Genomic DNA, 15,673 nt, shown 5'->3' on the forward strand with positions numbered 1-15,673 from the left:
TTCTGCCGATCTGGCAATGTCTGAGAATATATATATTTAGCTTTCGCTCTTTTGCAGAGCTGAAGGCGCTACAGGTGCTTATAACAGAGCCGCAACACATTTAACGGTTCCAGATCACCGCCGACATCGGAGATCGACGCGTTTCCATTTTCTTTAATTGCCAATCGATCCAATCGAAGGGAGCTGAATAAAAATTGGGTACACTTGGGGAAATCATTGGATACGCAACTCCTACGGTTCAACATGAGTGGCGTGCTGCGTCGCGGTTCCCTGAGCTTCGACTGCCGGGGCAGCAACAGGGGCAGCCTCGAGGCCAACCTGTACGGTGGATATCGCGAGACGAGGCCGGGTCCGAAAACCCCGGAAATCAGTGTAATAGCCCTGGACTTCCGCCGCTACTCCGAAGACTTGAAGAAACCCTCAACGGATGAGGTTTCCAACAACAAAGAACTGCACAGTGGGGATCCCCCCGCTCGGGATCTCAGCCAGGACGTTGATAGTGATGTGATATCCAACTTCCTGGGACACTACACCCGCTGGAGCTTCCTGTGGACCCTGCTCCTCTGCCTGTTCCAGCTGCCCACTACTTTTCACCTGTTTATGTTTGTGTTTCAGGTGAGTTTCGGTTTTATGGCTAGGCAAATATTTGCCCAGTTGATTGCGTCGCCGAAAACATCAGACCCAAATATTTTGGTTAAGGTGACTGTGTAGCCACCCACCGCCCATCACCCACAATAACTTAGCCCCCGGATATGAAAGGGCGTAGGAAAATATTGTGCAATTGATTGATTGATAGCTCTAGTGATTTTTGAGTGATTTTCGCTAATAATAGACGGCTAATTGGTTCGGTTTCCAAAATAGACGTCTTCGAAAGCACAAAAAATATGTATTTATTTTCACTGTGAGTAAAATGAGAGCTATAGTTACTACAAAATATTATCAAAGTGGCAACAAATGAGTAACGGTCTGTTATGGCCAAATAACATCCGAATCGAAAACAATAACAATTGATAACGAATTGTGGAGAGCAGGCACTTCAGTTCCATGGAAAAAACGCAAATCAAATCAAATGCCAATTTTGGGTATAATTTGGTTGGCTACTTGGCGAGTGAATAATTGGTGGCGATACTCGACCTTCACACACCTTTGACCAACTTTCAGGGAGGCTGTCACAGGTACTTAGGCGCCATTTATCGTCAGCCAAGTATCTGACGGATACTCTGTTGCGTGTGCATCATTTGACTACTGAGGTAATAGCAATAGCGTGCCAATGTCCCGCGAAAAGGCCCTCTTTCGCCCCAAACTGAAGAGGGCAGCGGATGCAAACAAAAAACCACATACGACCTTGACACACACGATCGGTGGCTAATAGAGCTTGGCAAGAACCCATGGCTGGTTGCAACAAACCAGCCCATTAGCCAAGAAGTTAGTCTAGCCAGCACACTTATTTTGCAAAGGTTAATTATACCAATCGAGAACCAACAAATTAGGGGATATATGCTGCAATAGGTCTTGGCTAATCTCGGCAAGTGATGTAATAAGGAGGAAGTGTTGGATCATCAAATTATGTATCAAGAAATTGTGTATCTTTAATGGATTGTTTTGCAATATAATATATCGTGCATAAATTGTTTAGAGTTTGGTAAAAACTATATTAATTAAACCTACTTTAATATGAATTCGCATATGATCGATGTCTCCTTCATATTATTTTAATTCCTATCCACTTAAGGTTAAATACATTTTTTTTTTATATAATGTCCTGTATAAAATCCATTTTTATCTACGAGGTATTGGTATTTGTAAGCTTTCATTCATTTTAGTCTTTACTTTTTTAAAAGTTTTTTTTTCCAAAAGAAATGACAATCAGAATCTAAGAGCCTAGATAGTATTTTTAAATTCTCCTATCACTATAAAAGTTGTGATAACTTCAACATGACAGTATTTTAATTGACTTTTTCTTGATAGCTAGAAAAACTACTGTAGTGCCAAAATGAAATCAGACGATTTCATTAAATGCAATACATTTACATGACCCAATCAAACCTTGATAAGATTGTGCCGCCCCAAACTAAAGGTATCCCGTTTATATAAAGATATCTACACGGAAAGAGACCCCAAATGAACTGAAAGTGTCGGGGAGAGTGCATCATCGGCCTTGCCAACGAATTTGGTCAAGGCACTTCCCCAAAGGTCGTTGGTACAGAGTTATAGAGTCATCACTTCTTAATGAATCAACCGCCAGTGTGTTAAGACCAAGTTAACAAGTACATCGTTTGGCTATCGTTAGATCGCGGTGTGTTTTGGCACTATACTATCTCGTGGACCCCTCGAAAATCTGAAATACCGCCGCGCCTGCTAAAAAAAAACATTTTAATAAAATATAATTGAGATATTCTCGCATCACGCATTCTCGGCTCTCGAAACCTGCCGAAACTTGCATTTAAGCCGAATTTGAATCTCAAGTAATATACTTTTTGAAAGCCGACATTCTAATTCAGTTGACTTGCATCGCAAGGCGTAATCGGTTGCAATTTTGGAGCGGTCCAAAATGTCTGAGCCAATGGAGCTAAGATCTGCGGGTGAGGCCACGCCCATGCTGGCAGCCCAAGATCTCGAGGGGATCGAACATTTGCACACAAAACTGCTGGAGCAGCTCTTTGGCTGCCTGACTCCCTGGCAGGGCTTCTGGTGCGCGCTCCTGTCCATCTTCCAGGCCATCTGCACCTTCCACATATTCGTCTATGTGTTCCAGGTGAGTATGGGTTGAGTGCCCGCCCGGCCTTAAGCCCCCACCTGCCCACCTGCCATGGCGATTGCAAGCCACCGTTGCGCTCCATCGCCCAAGACACATGTGCCAATAGAGGCACTGGCAAGTCAGTGATTTTTTGTTTGGCCAATGCTTAGACATTTTACGACGACTTCAACCACAAATGACAAGGTTCTCTACAACCACCCACCCACCAACCAACCTCCTACAATGCCAGTTATCAAAGGCGTCGTCTAAACTGATAACACGTTCAAGTAGATTTCAAACCTGTTGCTCGTGCGCGAGATTGTTTGCTCCATATATTATATTTATAAATACTTGTGTTCTCGTATATATAAATAATACAATGCCAAGCTACTTGCTAATCTGCGAAAGATAAAGTTTCATTGAGCGAGAGTATCTGATTTGATTGCATTTTAATTAATATGTTTATTGAACTCTGGGTCATCAAATAAATTGCAAAAAACGTGCGTAATCTGTAAAGGCGCTTAGATAGTCTAATAAATATGATAATGATACAGAACTTTAAAGAAAATGTATACAAATCAAGCTTATTGAATGGGAGACTTTTTATTGAAAAATGTGTGCAATTCAATTCACACCCTTAGCAGTTCTTTGAAACTTGCATAGTTCCTTCTAATCAATTTATTTGCCAATATAAAACACATTGAAATGATAGACTGACTAAGACCAAACTCATCAACAATAACACCACACAATCTTTGGCTTTAATTGTTCAACTTTTGGCTTTAATATTGACACACGTTAATTGTGTGTGGAGTAATAACACATTTGAACAGGCTTAAGGCTAAACCCGTTTGCATATTCGATTTTTGGTTATATTTGCATTTGATTGAGAGCAACAGACAGTTTATTTGTGTTGGATTACCTTATCTTAATTGGCTGCAATCTGCAATCTGCAAATTGCATGTTTTGTACACATTTTGAGGATGACAGCATTATGGATTGAACACCTCAGAAGCACGATTTCCCAGCGTGCCTGCAAGACTTTTCAATTAGTTCCACTCCCAACTGATCCATATCAGGTGGTAGACACCACCGGCGGTCTGCTTTGGGTTTTTAGCCGTACCAAGGTTACTCTGTCGGAAAGGTTACTCTCATGCCAGAGGCTGGTATTGACCGCTAACTGTCTAAATATATTAATTAAACAATAATAATAAAATCCGCAGAAACACATTTAAGAGCCGGCACACTGGTCTCCGATCTGGAACAAAACTAAAATCGATTGCGAGATTCGAAATCACAATTTAAATACTCTCGTGCCTAAAGTCCAGATCTGACCCTGTAACAATTAAGTTAACGACCACCCATGATCAACCTCATCACCTCTACAAAATAGACGTTGTGCTATATTTAATCGGAAATTTTTCAAATAGGTTTACAATTTCATACTTTTTGAGGGACTTTTTAACGGGAAATACCAATTATTTAATTGTATTTGAGGATTGTAATTAAATTTCATGAGAGAAATGATTATAATTATCTGAAAATAGGAACTAAATGCAATAGAAATGATATATAATTTGACTATTAGGGGACTTCCTTAAAAGAAATAAATATTTAACACATTTCTTAGAAAAAGGCCATCTATTGTTTCAACAATTGTCAACCTAATCTGAAGATTAGACAAAAAAATTGACACTTTAATGGAAAATGATCATATCTTTTACAAACTTTCCATTTCCTTAAAGACTTGTAATAACGTCATGACAACTCCAGTTTCCTAACTGACGTTAACTCGATAATAGATTCAATTGAATGCAAATTAAAACATATTGCCGAACCCATCAATTGCGGATGTGTCATTATGTCATTATAACTTGCAAGACAATCTTTCATCTATTGGCATTAACAATGGCCGTTAGTTGGAAAATTTGCTGCCTATATCCATTGTGTAAACATAGAGGATATTTAAGGGTGCTTGACCTGGTAAATCCCCTTACCACTAAACTGTAACCAATATTGGATTAGAAGTAATTGTCACTTGAAGAGTCATTAAAGTCTAAAGAGTGTTGAATCCGAATGGAGCTCCCTAGAGCAGTGTGCCTGAGAGTCATTAGATTAAAGTGCAGTCCCAGGTGCAGCTGGATGGCGTATGTCGTGCAAACCAATTTATCAAACGAAAATTTATCTACTCGATGGAGTCTAGAACTGCCCACGCCGTGTCTACAAAAATTCCATTGTTGGTGGCGAGTCGAGAGTCGAGTGGCGGGCTGTGTTTCGCTATGCAAATGCCTGAAACGTGACATGTAACCGACCCAGGAGAGTGACACCAGCGGAGTGAACATGGTGACTGCCACGGCGGCCGCAAATGACATCACAACCTGCCACGCGATCAGGTCGAAAGCCCGGGGGAAGCCCGAAGGAAACCCTCGAAAGTGTTTCGCTTTTACGGCCATTAATTATTGAAAATGTTTCGCATTTCTGTTACACCTTTGCGTTAACTTTAACTTGAAACCATTTCCTCGCAACGCCTGCTAAATGTTTAATTGAGCCACGTTCGGGTTGGCTTTCAACCTGTTGTATAGTATTTTGTATAGTATCTTGTCGGTAGCCGATTGCCGTCCGATGGGCCGATGGTGAACAACCTTTTCCCCGCCGCCGACTGATAAGCTGCCGATTTCATTGATTCGATCATCAATCAGTCGGCCGCACTTTTCTGTTCGTGTTTGTAACAACATTCAGTAATTTAAACGCTTTTTCCCGACCATGTTCCCCTGACACGAAACATTTGCAATCACCACTCAAATGACAAATGGGGTAGCGTGAAAAAAAACACACACTAACTACAAGCAAATCGCAATTAACACGCGGAAGATATTTAAACGAATTTACTACCGATTTAAAGTGAGTCTGGAAAATGTTTCCGCTGGATTACAGTAGATCCACAAGCCTTATAACTTCACATTCAAACATTCCAAAAGAGCTAATATCTTATGGAGTTCACGTAACTCCAAGCGTGAAGTGAATGCTGAAAGGTAACAAAATTTTGATATTCCTATGAGAACCAGATATCGAAATTCTGGGAAAATAATTTTGGAAGTTTTATTTGGATTATCAGGTCGTTTATTTATGATTCAAGCAATTCAAAGTCTTAGATATACCTCTTTAATAATATTCCAATTATTTTTATTATTATTTTCAAATACAGACTGCATCAAAGGACTTTTGGTGTGCCAGACCTGACAATCTAAGTCACATGAGCATTCCCGAATGGCGCAATCTGAGCCAAACCCCCAATGGATGTAATATTCTAGATCTGGATTATGAACAAGTATCCTACGAGAACAACCAACTGATAAATTGGCCAGCAAATGCGAGTAATTTTGGTTACCGAAAGTGTCAACACTTTGAGTTCTCCGACGAGGATGGAAGTGCCAAAACCCTGGTGCAGGAATTCGAGTTGGTTTGCGAAAGGAACATCCTCAGCCTGGTGGAGACGTGCTTCCTGGTGGGTGCCGCTGCCGGTGCAGTTCTTAGTGGATGGATCTCCGATCGTTTTGGCAGAAGACACACTCTTATGGCGTTTGTCACAATCCAGAGTGTTTTCGGTGAGTTTGGATTTATTTATTTGTAAATAAATATTTCCTTGAGGTTCAAGATGAGTTCTCAAGAAATCGTATTCATTCAACAAAACAATTTTGATAAAAATCTCAGATAAGCCTCAAGTGTAAAGATTTAAATATTGCGTATACGCCATGTGCGCAAAAAGAGTATAAGGTCAAAAGCCTTAATTGTTAGGTATTGCACTCAAAACGTTGCTGTATTTTTATGAATAATAATTATTACACATAGGCAGACAACTTATAGCCGGAAAATAAAGTTAACGCAAAGATTTAACGCATAGGCGTGGAGATTTTGAAAATGGCCAGGTTAAAAGCCCTTTTAACCAAGCCAATTTCCCTTTTCTAATTGTCATTTATATTCAGCTTTGTCCGTGAACAGCTGCATTTGCATTTGTCCTGCTCTGTGGCATGGTCGGGATTTTAATTGACTTTACACTCTTATTTACGTGCCGACCTTGCCACTGACATTCCCTCCCCCTTTGGCGCCCTGTGCTGCACCCTTCTCATGCTACCTCCTCTCTCTCCATGTTGCAGGTGGAATTTTGGCCTTCTCAACATCGGTGGCCATGTTCATGTCGCTACGTGTTATAATTGGATTCGCATCAATGACCGTGACTGTTGTGAGTTTCGTGCTGGTTGTGGAGCTGGTCTCCGGCAAGTGGCGCACCGTAATCGGCATCCTCAACATTCTGCCCGTGGCCATCTCCTACGTCCTATCCGCCGGTCTGGCGTACCTTATCCGCGACTGGCGTCACCTCCAGCTGGCCATCTCCTGGCCGTGGCTTATAATGCTCAGTATTTGGTGAGTTTTGGTTACTTTTATTTTATTTAAGTCTTGCAAGAGATTTAAACAGGAGTTGGAAAGGCCACAAGTATTAGACTAGAATCCTATTTGTTTTATTCAAAGGATGTCCTTGTCTTGAAAACTTCAAAGCTGTTACATTTTTAGCAGTCAGTCAACTAAATGAATCGACAACAGGAAACCGAGCACAACACAATGCGTGGGGATCAATTAGATTCCAGCAGGGACAAAGAAACCCCTGGCCAGGACATTCCTCAGTGTTTATCCCTTCGAGTGAAAGCTGCACATTAGCTGACCGCTTTTGAAATCAAATGAAAAAATTCCAGCCAGCCAATAAATACTCCCCACATGACAGTGATTCCCTGTATCCTTTTCTTAAGTTTGTATTCTCCATCCATTGCAGGTTCTGGCTTCCCGAATCGCCCCGCTGGCTTCTGGCTCAGGGCCGTCTGGATGAGTTGTGCCTTCTAATTGAGCGAGCAGCCCGGATGAACGGCACCACCGGAAGCCTTCCCCACAACTATCGCAAGACGCTGGAGGCAGCCGTGCCCCGAGCGGTAACCTCTCCCAATCCTGAGCAAGCTGGGGAAGAGGCCAAGACCGCAGTTCCCGGAGGAGAGGAGGGTGCCGACTCCCCCAGCCATGTGAACCCCCTTAGGGTGGTGTTTAGTGCCAAATATTGGCGCACCACCTGCCTGACCTTGGTTATTTGGCTCACCCTAATCATTATCTACTTCGGGCTCACCCTGCACTTGAGCAATTTGGGTGGCAACATATACATCAACAGTGCCGTAGCAGGAACCGTTGAGGCAGTGTCCATCTGCATCAGCATCGTTGTGGTCCTGAAATTCGGCATCCGGAAGAGTCTCATCGGATACATGTTACTGCCGGGTCTCTGCTGTTTGGGTACGAATTTGGTGAAGGATCAGACGGGAGTGATTGCTCTGGCCACTATTGGTAAGAAATGATACAAAAAGTATAAAATCAGAAATCTAAGCAATCTCTTCCAGCCAAATGCCTGATTGGAGCCAACAATGCCATTATTCCAACCTACACGGCAATGCAATATCCCACTATCGTTCGGAACTTTGGCGTGGGCTTGGGAAATCTAGCCTCGGGAATAGCCCTCATCCTAGTGCCCTTCCTTTGGCAATTGGTGAGTAACCTGTTACCTTTACCCTATTATCTCCCATTTAACCCGATTCTATCTCTTCCAGGAGCACATTGATGCCTTGCTTCCCTTGAATATTATGGGTGTTTGTGGTCTGGTGGGTGCTGTTGCTATTAGTCTCATGAAGGATGTCGAATAAGAGGGATCTTCGAAGCTGGATTTTGGAATTTAAACAGGAACTACTACCGTGACAGGATATGCCGAACTGTGATATACATATATTGGACCTACTTATGGGGACTCTAAGGACTAACTAAGCCCGACCCAAACGTTTTTCTCATTCTACCATAAACTATGAATTTATTTTATTTATAATTTTCTCGCATAAAAAACATTTTTCAATCTATGCAAAACAGTATGGTTTTTATTTTAGAAATAAAATTACTGAATAAAAAAAATTTTGAAGATTTTTCAATTCTTCTATAAAACCATGCTATAAAAAGATGGCTGCTGCTGGAAGGAAACTTTGCTAACTCTCCATAAACCGGCTAGCATGGACAACAACCATCACGCATACGCTGTGTTGGCTATTTAGTTTCAGATTAAGCTTGCCTGCGAGCTTGACTCTAGCGTTGCCAGAGTTTGTGTGTTTTTGAACAGACTACTGACAGCAGTAAAAGTAATTTAAAACTAAATCACGTACCCGGCGCTGATCGATGCAAATCCATTCTCATGTCCACAAATGAGTGCAAAAAGCAGCGATGCCTGTCACTTTCGTTACTTCATCGAGAGATGCGCTCCACTTTCGTCTGGGGAATTCATTGCATGGCCTAGCCATGCCAAACACACACGCCTCACATAAATTTTCCGCGCCTTCGAAGCCAAAGCTTCGAATGGCGATCGTAGCTGGCTATAAAGCCGCCTGCGCACCTGGCGGGCCCAGCATTTGAGCGTTCAACGGTTGGCCAAAAGCAGGCCAGGACTATTCTCCCGCCAGTTATAGAGAGTGATTTGAATCTACATTCCGGAAGTGTAACAATAGCCTGGGGATCAGAGAAGAAATACAACAGCACGACTTCATTATGAAACTCCAATTAATTGCGGTAAGTGGGTGACGAAGATCAAAGGAGTTACCTGATATGGTTACCGTGTTCTCGGTCATGTGAATCTAAAAAATATATGCAACTACCAAGGTCGTTTGGTTGCCAGCTTAAGACTCAATCTCAGATTGAGACATTGGCTATTTGTATTTGCATTTAATAGAAAGTACCTGAGTGTTTCTGTGCCTCAATGCAACGCAATTAGCAATTAATGTTGGCCAATTGACATTTCATTTGCCATCATAAAGATCACATCATAAATATGCGATACAATCGCCCAGCAATTGTTTTGTACTTGTTTTAACCAAAGAATTCCGTTTGAGGAATTACCCAACCAAGCCCTCGGGTCAGATATTTTAACGAGCGTTTGTTGGCTTTGAGCCCAGCTCCGCCCTATAGCCTATTTTTTGTGGTCCCAAAATCGACTCGAGTTCAATTTGTATTTCAGACAAAAGATTATCAATGGAATTCGCTACTGTGCCAATTTGATAAATAGACCATTGCGGTGTAAATAAATTTAAAAAATTGCAATGCAATTACGAAAATCCCCAATAATCTGTCAAACTAGTTTTCAGTAATATATCCTCCAAAACAAGTTATTCCTTTTAAAGAAAACATTTTTAAGATTTACGAAGGAAATAGTTTAATTTAATATATAACTATAAGAAAACTGGCTTTAAAGATAAATCTTAAAAAACCTTGAATAGCATTTTATTCATATCTTATTTAAAAAAAAATTTATTAGCAATTTCATAATTTCAAATTCAATTATTAGATATTTTAGCCCAACACTTCTATGATTTCCCCGTCAAAATATATCTCGAAACCCCCATAAATCAGCGGATCTAACAAGATTTTCATGCCTCTGATTGCTTGATTGATTGACTTGTGGCTTGGCCAAATTATGGACATGGCCTAATGAGTTTGCCAAAAGTCGGACCAGAAAATGAATTGTTAATGACAAGAAACACCCAATTTGCCGGCAATTTTTGGGAGCGTATTGTCCGAACGAAGTTTGTCACGAAACCTTATTGTGCGGGCTTCGTCGATTCAAAACAAAAAATATGTATCAAGGTCGCACATAACAACTAAGTATAACTAGTTATGGGGATTCATAAAACGCACCCAAGGCAGCGCCTTCGATGCATATTCTCGACACGCACTCACTCGGTTCACATTGCAGATGCAGTGCAGCAGATACAAATTCAGATCCAGATTCAGATACATGCCCACTCCGCAACGCAGTTGGGCGTTGTGTGCTGGGGATTACGTAATATGAACGGGTATATGCCTACATAAATAAGGCTATATGCACAGGCCCAAAGTGTTACATATATCTGAGAGCCAAGCCGGCTCGAAAGTGCACTGACAACTATTCCAGCTCAACGAGTCTGGCCAGCGCGGAAAAATGCGAGTGCCTGGTCTGGGCACCTGGGATAAAAGTAAATGTTTTCGATTTCATTCGGTCAATGGCCAGTCAAGGCCAGGCCTCAGCCAGAAGTCCTTAGCCAGGTTATTGTAACTAATGACCCGACCATCGCAAAAACATCTTTTGTTGCCACTTCGGAGATGATGATTCTCCAATCAAAGGTACTCGTGGGCGTGAAGCTCCAATCCATCCAGCTGGGATTGGCGCTGTTTCTGGGATTGGCACCCCATGCCATTACAAATGTCTTCGAATTTTTCGACTCATATTTTCAGTTTCCTTGAACCGAGGCGGAGTCATAAAAGCAATTAAATCAAATCAAGTTCCCCGGCCTGAAAAATGCACAAAAAAAGTGCTGCAAGTGTCTGCCAGGCCTTGCTTTATTATTGGCCTCTCTAGCGCACGGCTTTTCATTAATTTTAAAGCCAAGTAGTTCACTTGACCAGGTAGTTGGGCAGCCAGCCAAGCCACTGGAATGTTTGGCTTGAATGGTCTCGCACAAAAACAAACAACTGAAAAAGACCAAGCCACTGGCTAAGTTACAGGAATGTAATGGATAATAATAGTAAAAACCGAAGTGGAGAAAAAAAGTGTTGCATGCATAACAAAATCAGCATAAGCCGAAGCCAAAGGCTTCAATGAATCGATTGATTATAAGCCATAGTTGTCCACTTTTCAACAATTGAATTATTAAATAAAAACTACCAGGTGGGACATACTATTATTTATTTTAGAAAACAGATAGGGTAATAAAATATCATAAGAAACAACAGCCTCTCAAAAAGTGTGCTATAATAAGCTTAAAAATTGCAAATTCCTAGCTCAAATTTCAAGAACTCTTTTCTTCTAAGCCATAATTCCGTACTCACCCCCAACTCATAATTCTTTTATACAAGATCACCGGTTAAAAGTGGGCCAAAGTAATTCGATCTGACTTAAGATCGAAACTGAAACCGAAAGCCAGAAGCCGGGCTCCCCTTCAGTACCCCCAATTGGAGCTGGGGTACTTGTGTAACTGCTAATGAAGACTAATTAAAAGTTGAAACAATCCAACTACCCGATTGGTCACTTGTCCTAGACTTTGACTTCTTTTGCGAACCGGAAACTTTTGGCCAGGGTGTTGTGCCACATGCCACATGCCGCATAACTTTGGCCATGCAAATTGCGCAACCCAGACGGCAAGTCTGAAATGTTTTCGTTTTTTTCTCCTTCTGTTTTTGGTCTCGGTTTTGGCTTGGGCTCTTGGCCTGGCTTTTATGATCGATCGGCAGCGAGGTGGGGCAGATATCGCGATTTGTTTTATGTTCCACATCTACAGCTATTACAGTATTTGTTGGCAGTTGTTGCCGAGGCAGTTGTGCCGCCACCGCACTGCCACAATTACAAATTGTTACTTGGATATACCTATATGTGTTTATATATAAGCAATTGATAAATTTTAAACCAGTTTACAAAGGTGTGTGGCACTTACTTCGCGCCTCAAGATGTGCCACCAAAAATTTAGGCTACCAGTGGTCAAATAAAGATTAATATTTTTGTATAATATGTATTATAAGAAATGGATCTTTATTATAAAGATAATTTCATTTACCATCTCATAAAAATGTAAAATTTGACCAAAAGTTGGCTTAGAAATTTACCGTAAAGTTTCATGATAATTCTAAGAAACCGTTGCAGTAACAAGCCAAAAACTTAATCTACGTCTATATAAGTCCACTATTTATATGTGTGCCAGCTAATTAAGACAGGTATGGCCGAAGACAAGACACCTGGTAATGGCAAATTGCTAAAGTGTGGCGTGTTGCTGCCAAAGTTTAGACATAACGACCTCCTTTTAAAGATTTCCTAAAGACCTATACCTAATTTTATTACAATTTCCATTACGGTTTTAGCTCGTATGTGGCGCCCTCGCTTTGGCCGAGGCCCAGAACTACCCGCAGCGCCTAAGTATTCCCGGTGCCGTGGCATCGCCAGGTCCGTCACTACCCCACCGTCAGCCAGTGCTTCGCGTGCGTCGTCCTGGTCCTTCTGTCCGTCAGCAGAATGCCATTCTCCATTCTCCTCCGGTGACGCAACGTATTGCTATTGAAGAGCCCCGTCCTGTGACGGAGGCGGAGGAGGATGAAGCCCCCGAGCCATATCTTCCTAACCTCCTCCGGGAGCAGCAGCTGGCCCAGGCCCAGCAGTCTCAGTTCCAGCAGGCAGCAGCCGCTTTCTTGGCTGGCCAGCAGCCCATCGAACAACCATCGCCAGTACAGCAATACCTCCAAAACGAGGATTCCCAGCCAGCGGCCATCCTGCCTCCTCCTTCCCGCTTTGCAGCTGAACGTCCATCGATCCCGGCGCCACCAAACAGGCCCTCTTCCTTCAACGATTTCGGCATCGGACGATTCGAGAACTCGCAAAGATTCGGTTTGGAGAGACCCACGCCCACAGCAGCAGCGCCTCCCCCACCACCTCCACCACCACAGCCCCAGCGGGTGGCTGTGATCCGAACCAGACCATCTGCTCCTGCTTTGAGACCAGAGCCTCCAGCACCACAGCCAGCGCCCAGACCACGCCCTAAGCCCGTTCCATCCCGGCCACTCATTGACCAGAATCAACTGCAAGAGGAGCGGGAGCAGCAGCAACAGCGCCCACGACGTCCAGTGGCCCAGACCATTCGCAAATGGCGGGAAGAAAACGAGGACGGTAGCATTACGTGGGGCTATGAGAACGACGATGGCTCCTTCAAGGAGGAAATCATAGGCACTGACTGCATCACCAAGTAAGTGTAAAACATAATATATTACTTTTCACGCTAACGAGTGCTTTACAACCAATTTACTAGGGGCACATATGGATACATCGATCCAGATGGCAACAAACGTGAATACAACTACGAAACTGGTATTAAATGCGATCCCAACGCCCGGGACAACGAGGAGGAGCTGCAGGAGAATGGTTTCATTAACTACGAGGAGAACCGCGCCGTTCTTCCTAATGGTCTGGAGATCGACATGACGCAATTGGGCAAGAAGAAGTCGAAGCGCCCAAACAGCATCTACAGGAACTGATAGTCCCAGCAGGAGCAGCAGCAGTAGTCCCTTAAGTCAAACAGCTCGTAGATCGTCTTATTTGTATTCCACTTATAATTATGTTCATACTTCATTGAGTGTCAAGTGACAGATTAAATGATTAGTTCGTACATTGGCATTAGTAAGGCCTCTGACGCCTGTTGGTGGGCGGCAGTCGGTTAGGTGGCGTAATCGAGATGTCCAAAAAGTCGCCGATGCTGAATTTGGCCTGAGCCAGGGTCTTGTTATCGTCGATTCCCTTTTGGCCCGTGCACGTCACTCCGATCTCGCGCATTAAGAAATGCTGGTTCCGGAAGTTGGGGTAGACGATCGCAAAGTCGAAGTAGGTTCCTTTCTTCCGAGTATCCGGATTAACGTCACGCACCAGGGAGGTCAATTCGTGAAGCGTAGCATCCTGCCAGGTGTAGATCTGGAGTTCGTTGGTGGGTACATTTCCGAACATGTACTCTGAGACGGAGTGGTGTCGTCCGGTAGAACAGAACACACGAAGCAAAAGAGGGCAAGTCTGAAAAATTAGAAGCCGGGAAAAAAATATTAGAAAAATGAGAGCTCACAGCGGACCGGCCTACAAACCTTCTCGCGGTCTATCTGCTTGACCTGCGTCTTATCCTCTACAATCATAGACTCTACATTGGCCATAGTCGTGCTTTTTTATTATAATTTACTGCCTAGTAATTATTTTTAATACAAAATTAACAATTTTCCAGAATTTGTTTTACTTCTGGGAGAGATGGGAAAATATAAACGAAAACATCGGAGCGTCGATAAAATTCATCGATGGAAAAATTAAAACAGTGTTGGATAACGATTGCGACCTTGAATTCTTGAGAAGGATATTAAAAAAAAAATAAATGGATGTTCATTTTAAGATGAGAAAACAAGCCATTTACGCTCAATCTTCCGAACTTTTTATTAATTACTCATAACATTTTACATAAGTAACAATAAAGTATTTGAATAAGCCGCCAATGTTCCAGTTTCCGATGTTCCAGTCGGATGCTATACGCGACAAGTACAATTATTACTATTTCTTTTTTAATCTGTAAAAATAAATATTTTTATAAAGTTAAAACTATGGTTTAAATGCTGTTGTTGTTTAATTAATGTAGGCTTATAAACTATTCGACCCTAACATCGTAAAATCTAATTTTCGGAATATAACTCTTTAGAAGGTACATAAAGCTGAGTGCTATAACACCCATTTCCGCGAAAAATTTTAAATTTAAATTATTAAAACTATATTTGGTAATTAAGTAACTTTTAATAATTAGTTTTTTGGACTAACTCTGAAGCAATCAATCCTTGACTACAAATATTTAAATTACAACAGATTTCCTTGAATCTTTTTTGGGTTAATAAATTTTTCCAAGCCGCTTAAAACCCTGAATGGTGGAAAATTTAAATTGAAAGAGTAAAGAATCGAGAGAGATAAGAACTGTTGGCCGTTCAAAAGGGTAAATAAATAGAGTTCACCCAATTGGCAAGCCCCTTACGTTTGTTATGTGTAGATCGGATTAGTTGCGATTTCATAATTAAGCCATAATGTGCGGACACACATAAACAACTTGTTCAATTCGCTTCTTTGCCCAAAACATTAACCAAATTTTTAGGGGAAGACACCCAAAGGCTTTGTGCATTCGCAAGGCGCGAAGCAAACAAATAAGTTTTTGGTCAACGATTCGAACGTGTCGGCGTAATTAACACATTTTTGATTCACAAAGCAAATACAACCTGTTGCTGGGCGGGAAAGGTAAGATGATGGGGCCGGGGATGTCGTGCGATTTACTGAACGTCATTTGC

At 42.0% G+C, this 15,673-nt stretch overlaps 3 protein-coding genes across 5 annotated transcripts; 2 read left to right on the top strand and 1 right to left on the bottom strand.

Annotated features, from left to right (window-relative positions):
• The first annotated feature begins 97 nt into the window (after positions 1-97).
• On the top strand, positions 98-8,661 carry LOC108121791 (organic cation transporter protein). Of its 3 annotated transcripts, XM_017236082.3 has the most exons (7): positions 98-615; positions 2,561-2,755; positions 5,943-6,342; positions 6,892-7,159; positions 7,563-8,116; positions 8,170-8,315; positions 8,377-8,661. In XM_017236082.3, the coding sequence occupies exons 1-7, from the start codon at positions 244-246 to the stop codon at positions 8,467-8,469; spliced, it is 2,028 nt and encodes a 675-aa protein (XP_017091571.2). In that variant the 5' UTR covers positions 98-243; the 3' UTR covers positions 8,470-8,661. The 3 variants fall into 3 exon arrangements, with proteins under 3 accessions (XP_017091571.2, XP_017091568.2, XP_070137686.1); XM_017236079.3 differs by lacking the exon at positions 2,561-2,755 and having other exon boundaries at positions 99-615; positions 8,377-8,658; XM_070281585.1 differs by lacking the exons at positions 98-615; positions 2,561-2,755 and adding an exon at positions 5,656-5,769 and having other exon boundaries at positions 8,377-8,657.
• Positions 8,662-9,225: 564 nt separating this feature from the next.
• Positions 9,226-13,983, top strand: LOC108121793 (uncharacterized). The gene is made up of 3 exons (XM_017236084.2): positions 9,226-9,373; positions 12,689-13,563; positions 13,627-13,983. The coding sequence occupies exons 1-3, from the start codon at positions 9,353-9,355 to the stop codon at positions 13,850-13,852; spliced, it is 1,122 nt and encodes a 373-aa protein (XP_017091573.2). The 5' UTR covers positions 9,226-9,352; the 3' UTR covers positions 13,853-13,983.
• Bin1 (histone deacetylase complex subunit SAP18) lies at positions 13,898-14,607 on the bottom strand. Its single transcript, XM_017236085.3, has 2 exons — positions 14,447-14,607; positions 13,898-14,378 (listed from the first exon to the last, which is right to left on the bottom strand). The coding sequence occupies exons 1-2, from the start codon at positions 14,510-14,512 to the stop codon at positions 13,992-13,994; spliced, it is 453 nt and encodes a 150-aa protein (XP_017091574.1). The 5' UTR covers positions 14,513-14,607; the 3' UTR covers positions 13,898-13,991.
• Between the last annotated feature and the right edge of the window lie 1,066 nt (positions 14,608-15,673).

The sequence above is a fragment of the Drosophila bipectinata genome, chromosome 3R, assembly GCF_030179905.1.
Source record: "Drosophila bipectinata strain 14024-0381.07 chromosome 3R, DbipHiC1v2, whole genome shotgun sequence".
Lineage (NCBI taxonomy): Eukaryota > Metazoa > Arthropoda > Insecta > Diptera > Drosophilidae > Drosophila > Drosophila bipectinata.

Excerpts from the sequence above, each read along its gene's own strand:
- LOC108121791 (XM_017236082.3), top strand. The coding sequence starts at position 244 with ATGAGTGGCGTGCTGCGTCGCGGTTCCCTGAGCTTCGACTGCCGGGGC. Across the intron at positions 7,160-7,562 it reads CTTATAATGCTCAGTATTTG|GTTCTGGCTTCCCGAATCGC; the intron begins GTGAGTTTTGGT and ends CATCCATTGCAG. Across the intron at positions 8,316-8,376 it reads TGCCCTTCCTTTGGCAATTG|GAGCACATTGATGCCTTGCT; the intron begins GTGAGTAACCTG and ends TATCTCTTCCAG.
- LOC108121793 (XM_017236084.2), top strand. The coding sequence starts at position 9,353 with ATGAAACTCCAATTAATTGCG. Across the intron at positions 9,374-12,688 it reads TGAAACTCCAATTAATTGCG|CTCGTATGTGGCGCCCTCGC; the intron begins GTAAGTGGGTGA and ends TTACGGTTTTAG. Across the intron at positions 13,564-13,626 it reads GGCACTGACTGCATCACCAA|GGGCACATATGGATACATCG; the intron begins GTAAGTGTAAAA and ends CCAATTTACTAG.
- Bin1 (XM_017236085.3), bottom strand. The coding sequence starts at position 14,512 with ATGGCCAATGTAGAGTCTATGATTGTAGAGGATAAGACGCAGGTCAAG. Across the intron at positions 14,379-14,446 it reads AGCAGATAGACCGCGAGAAG|ACTTGCCCTCTTTTGCTTCG; the intron begins GTTTGTAGGCCG and ends CTAATTTTTCAG.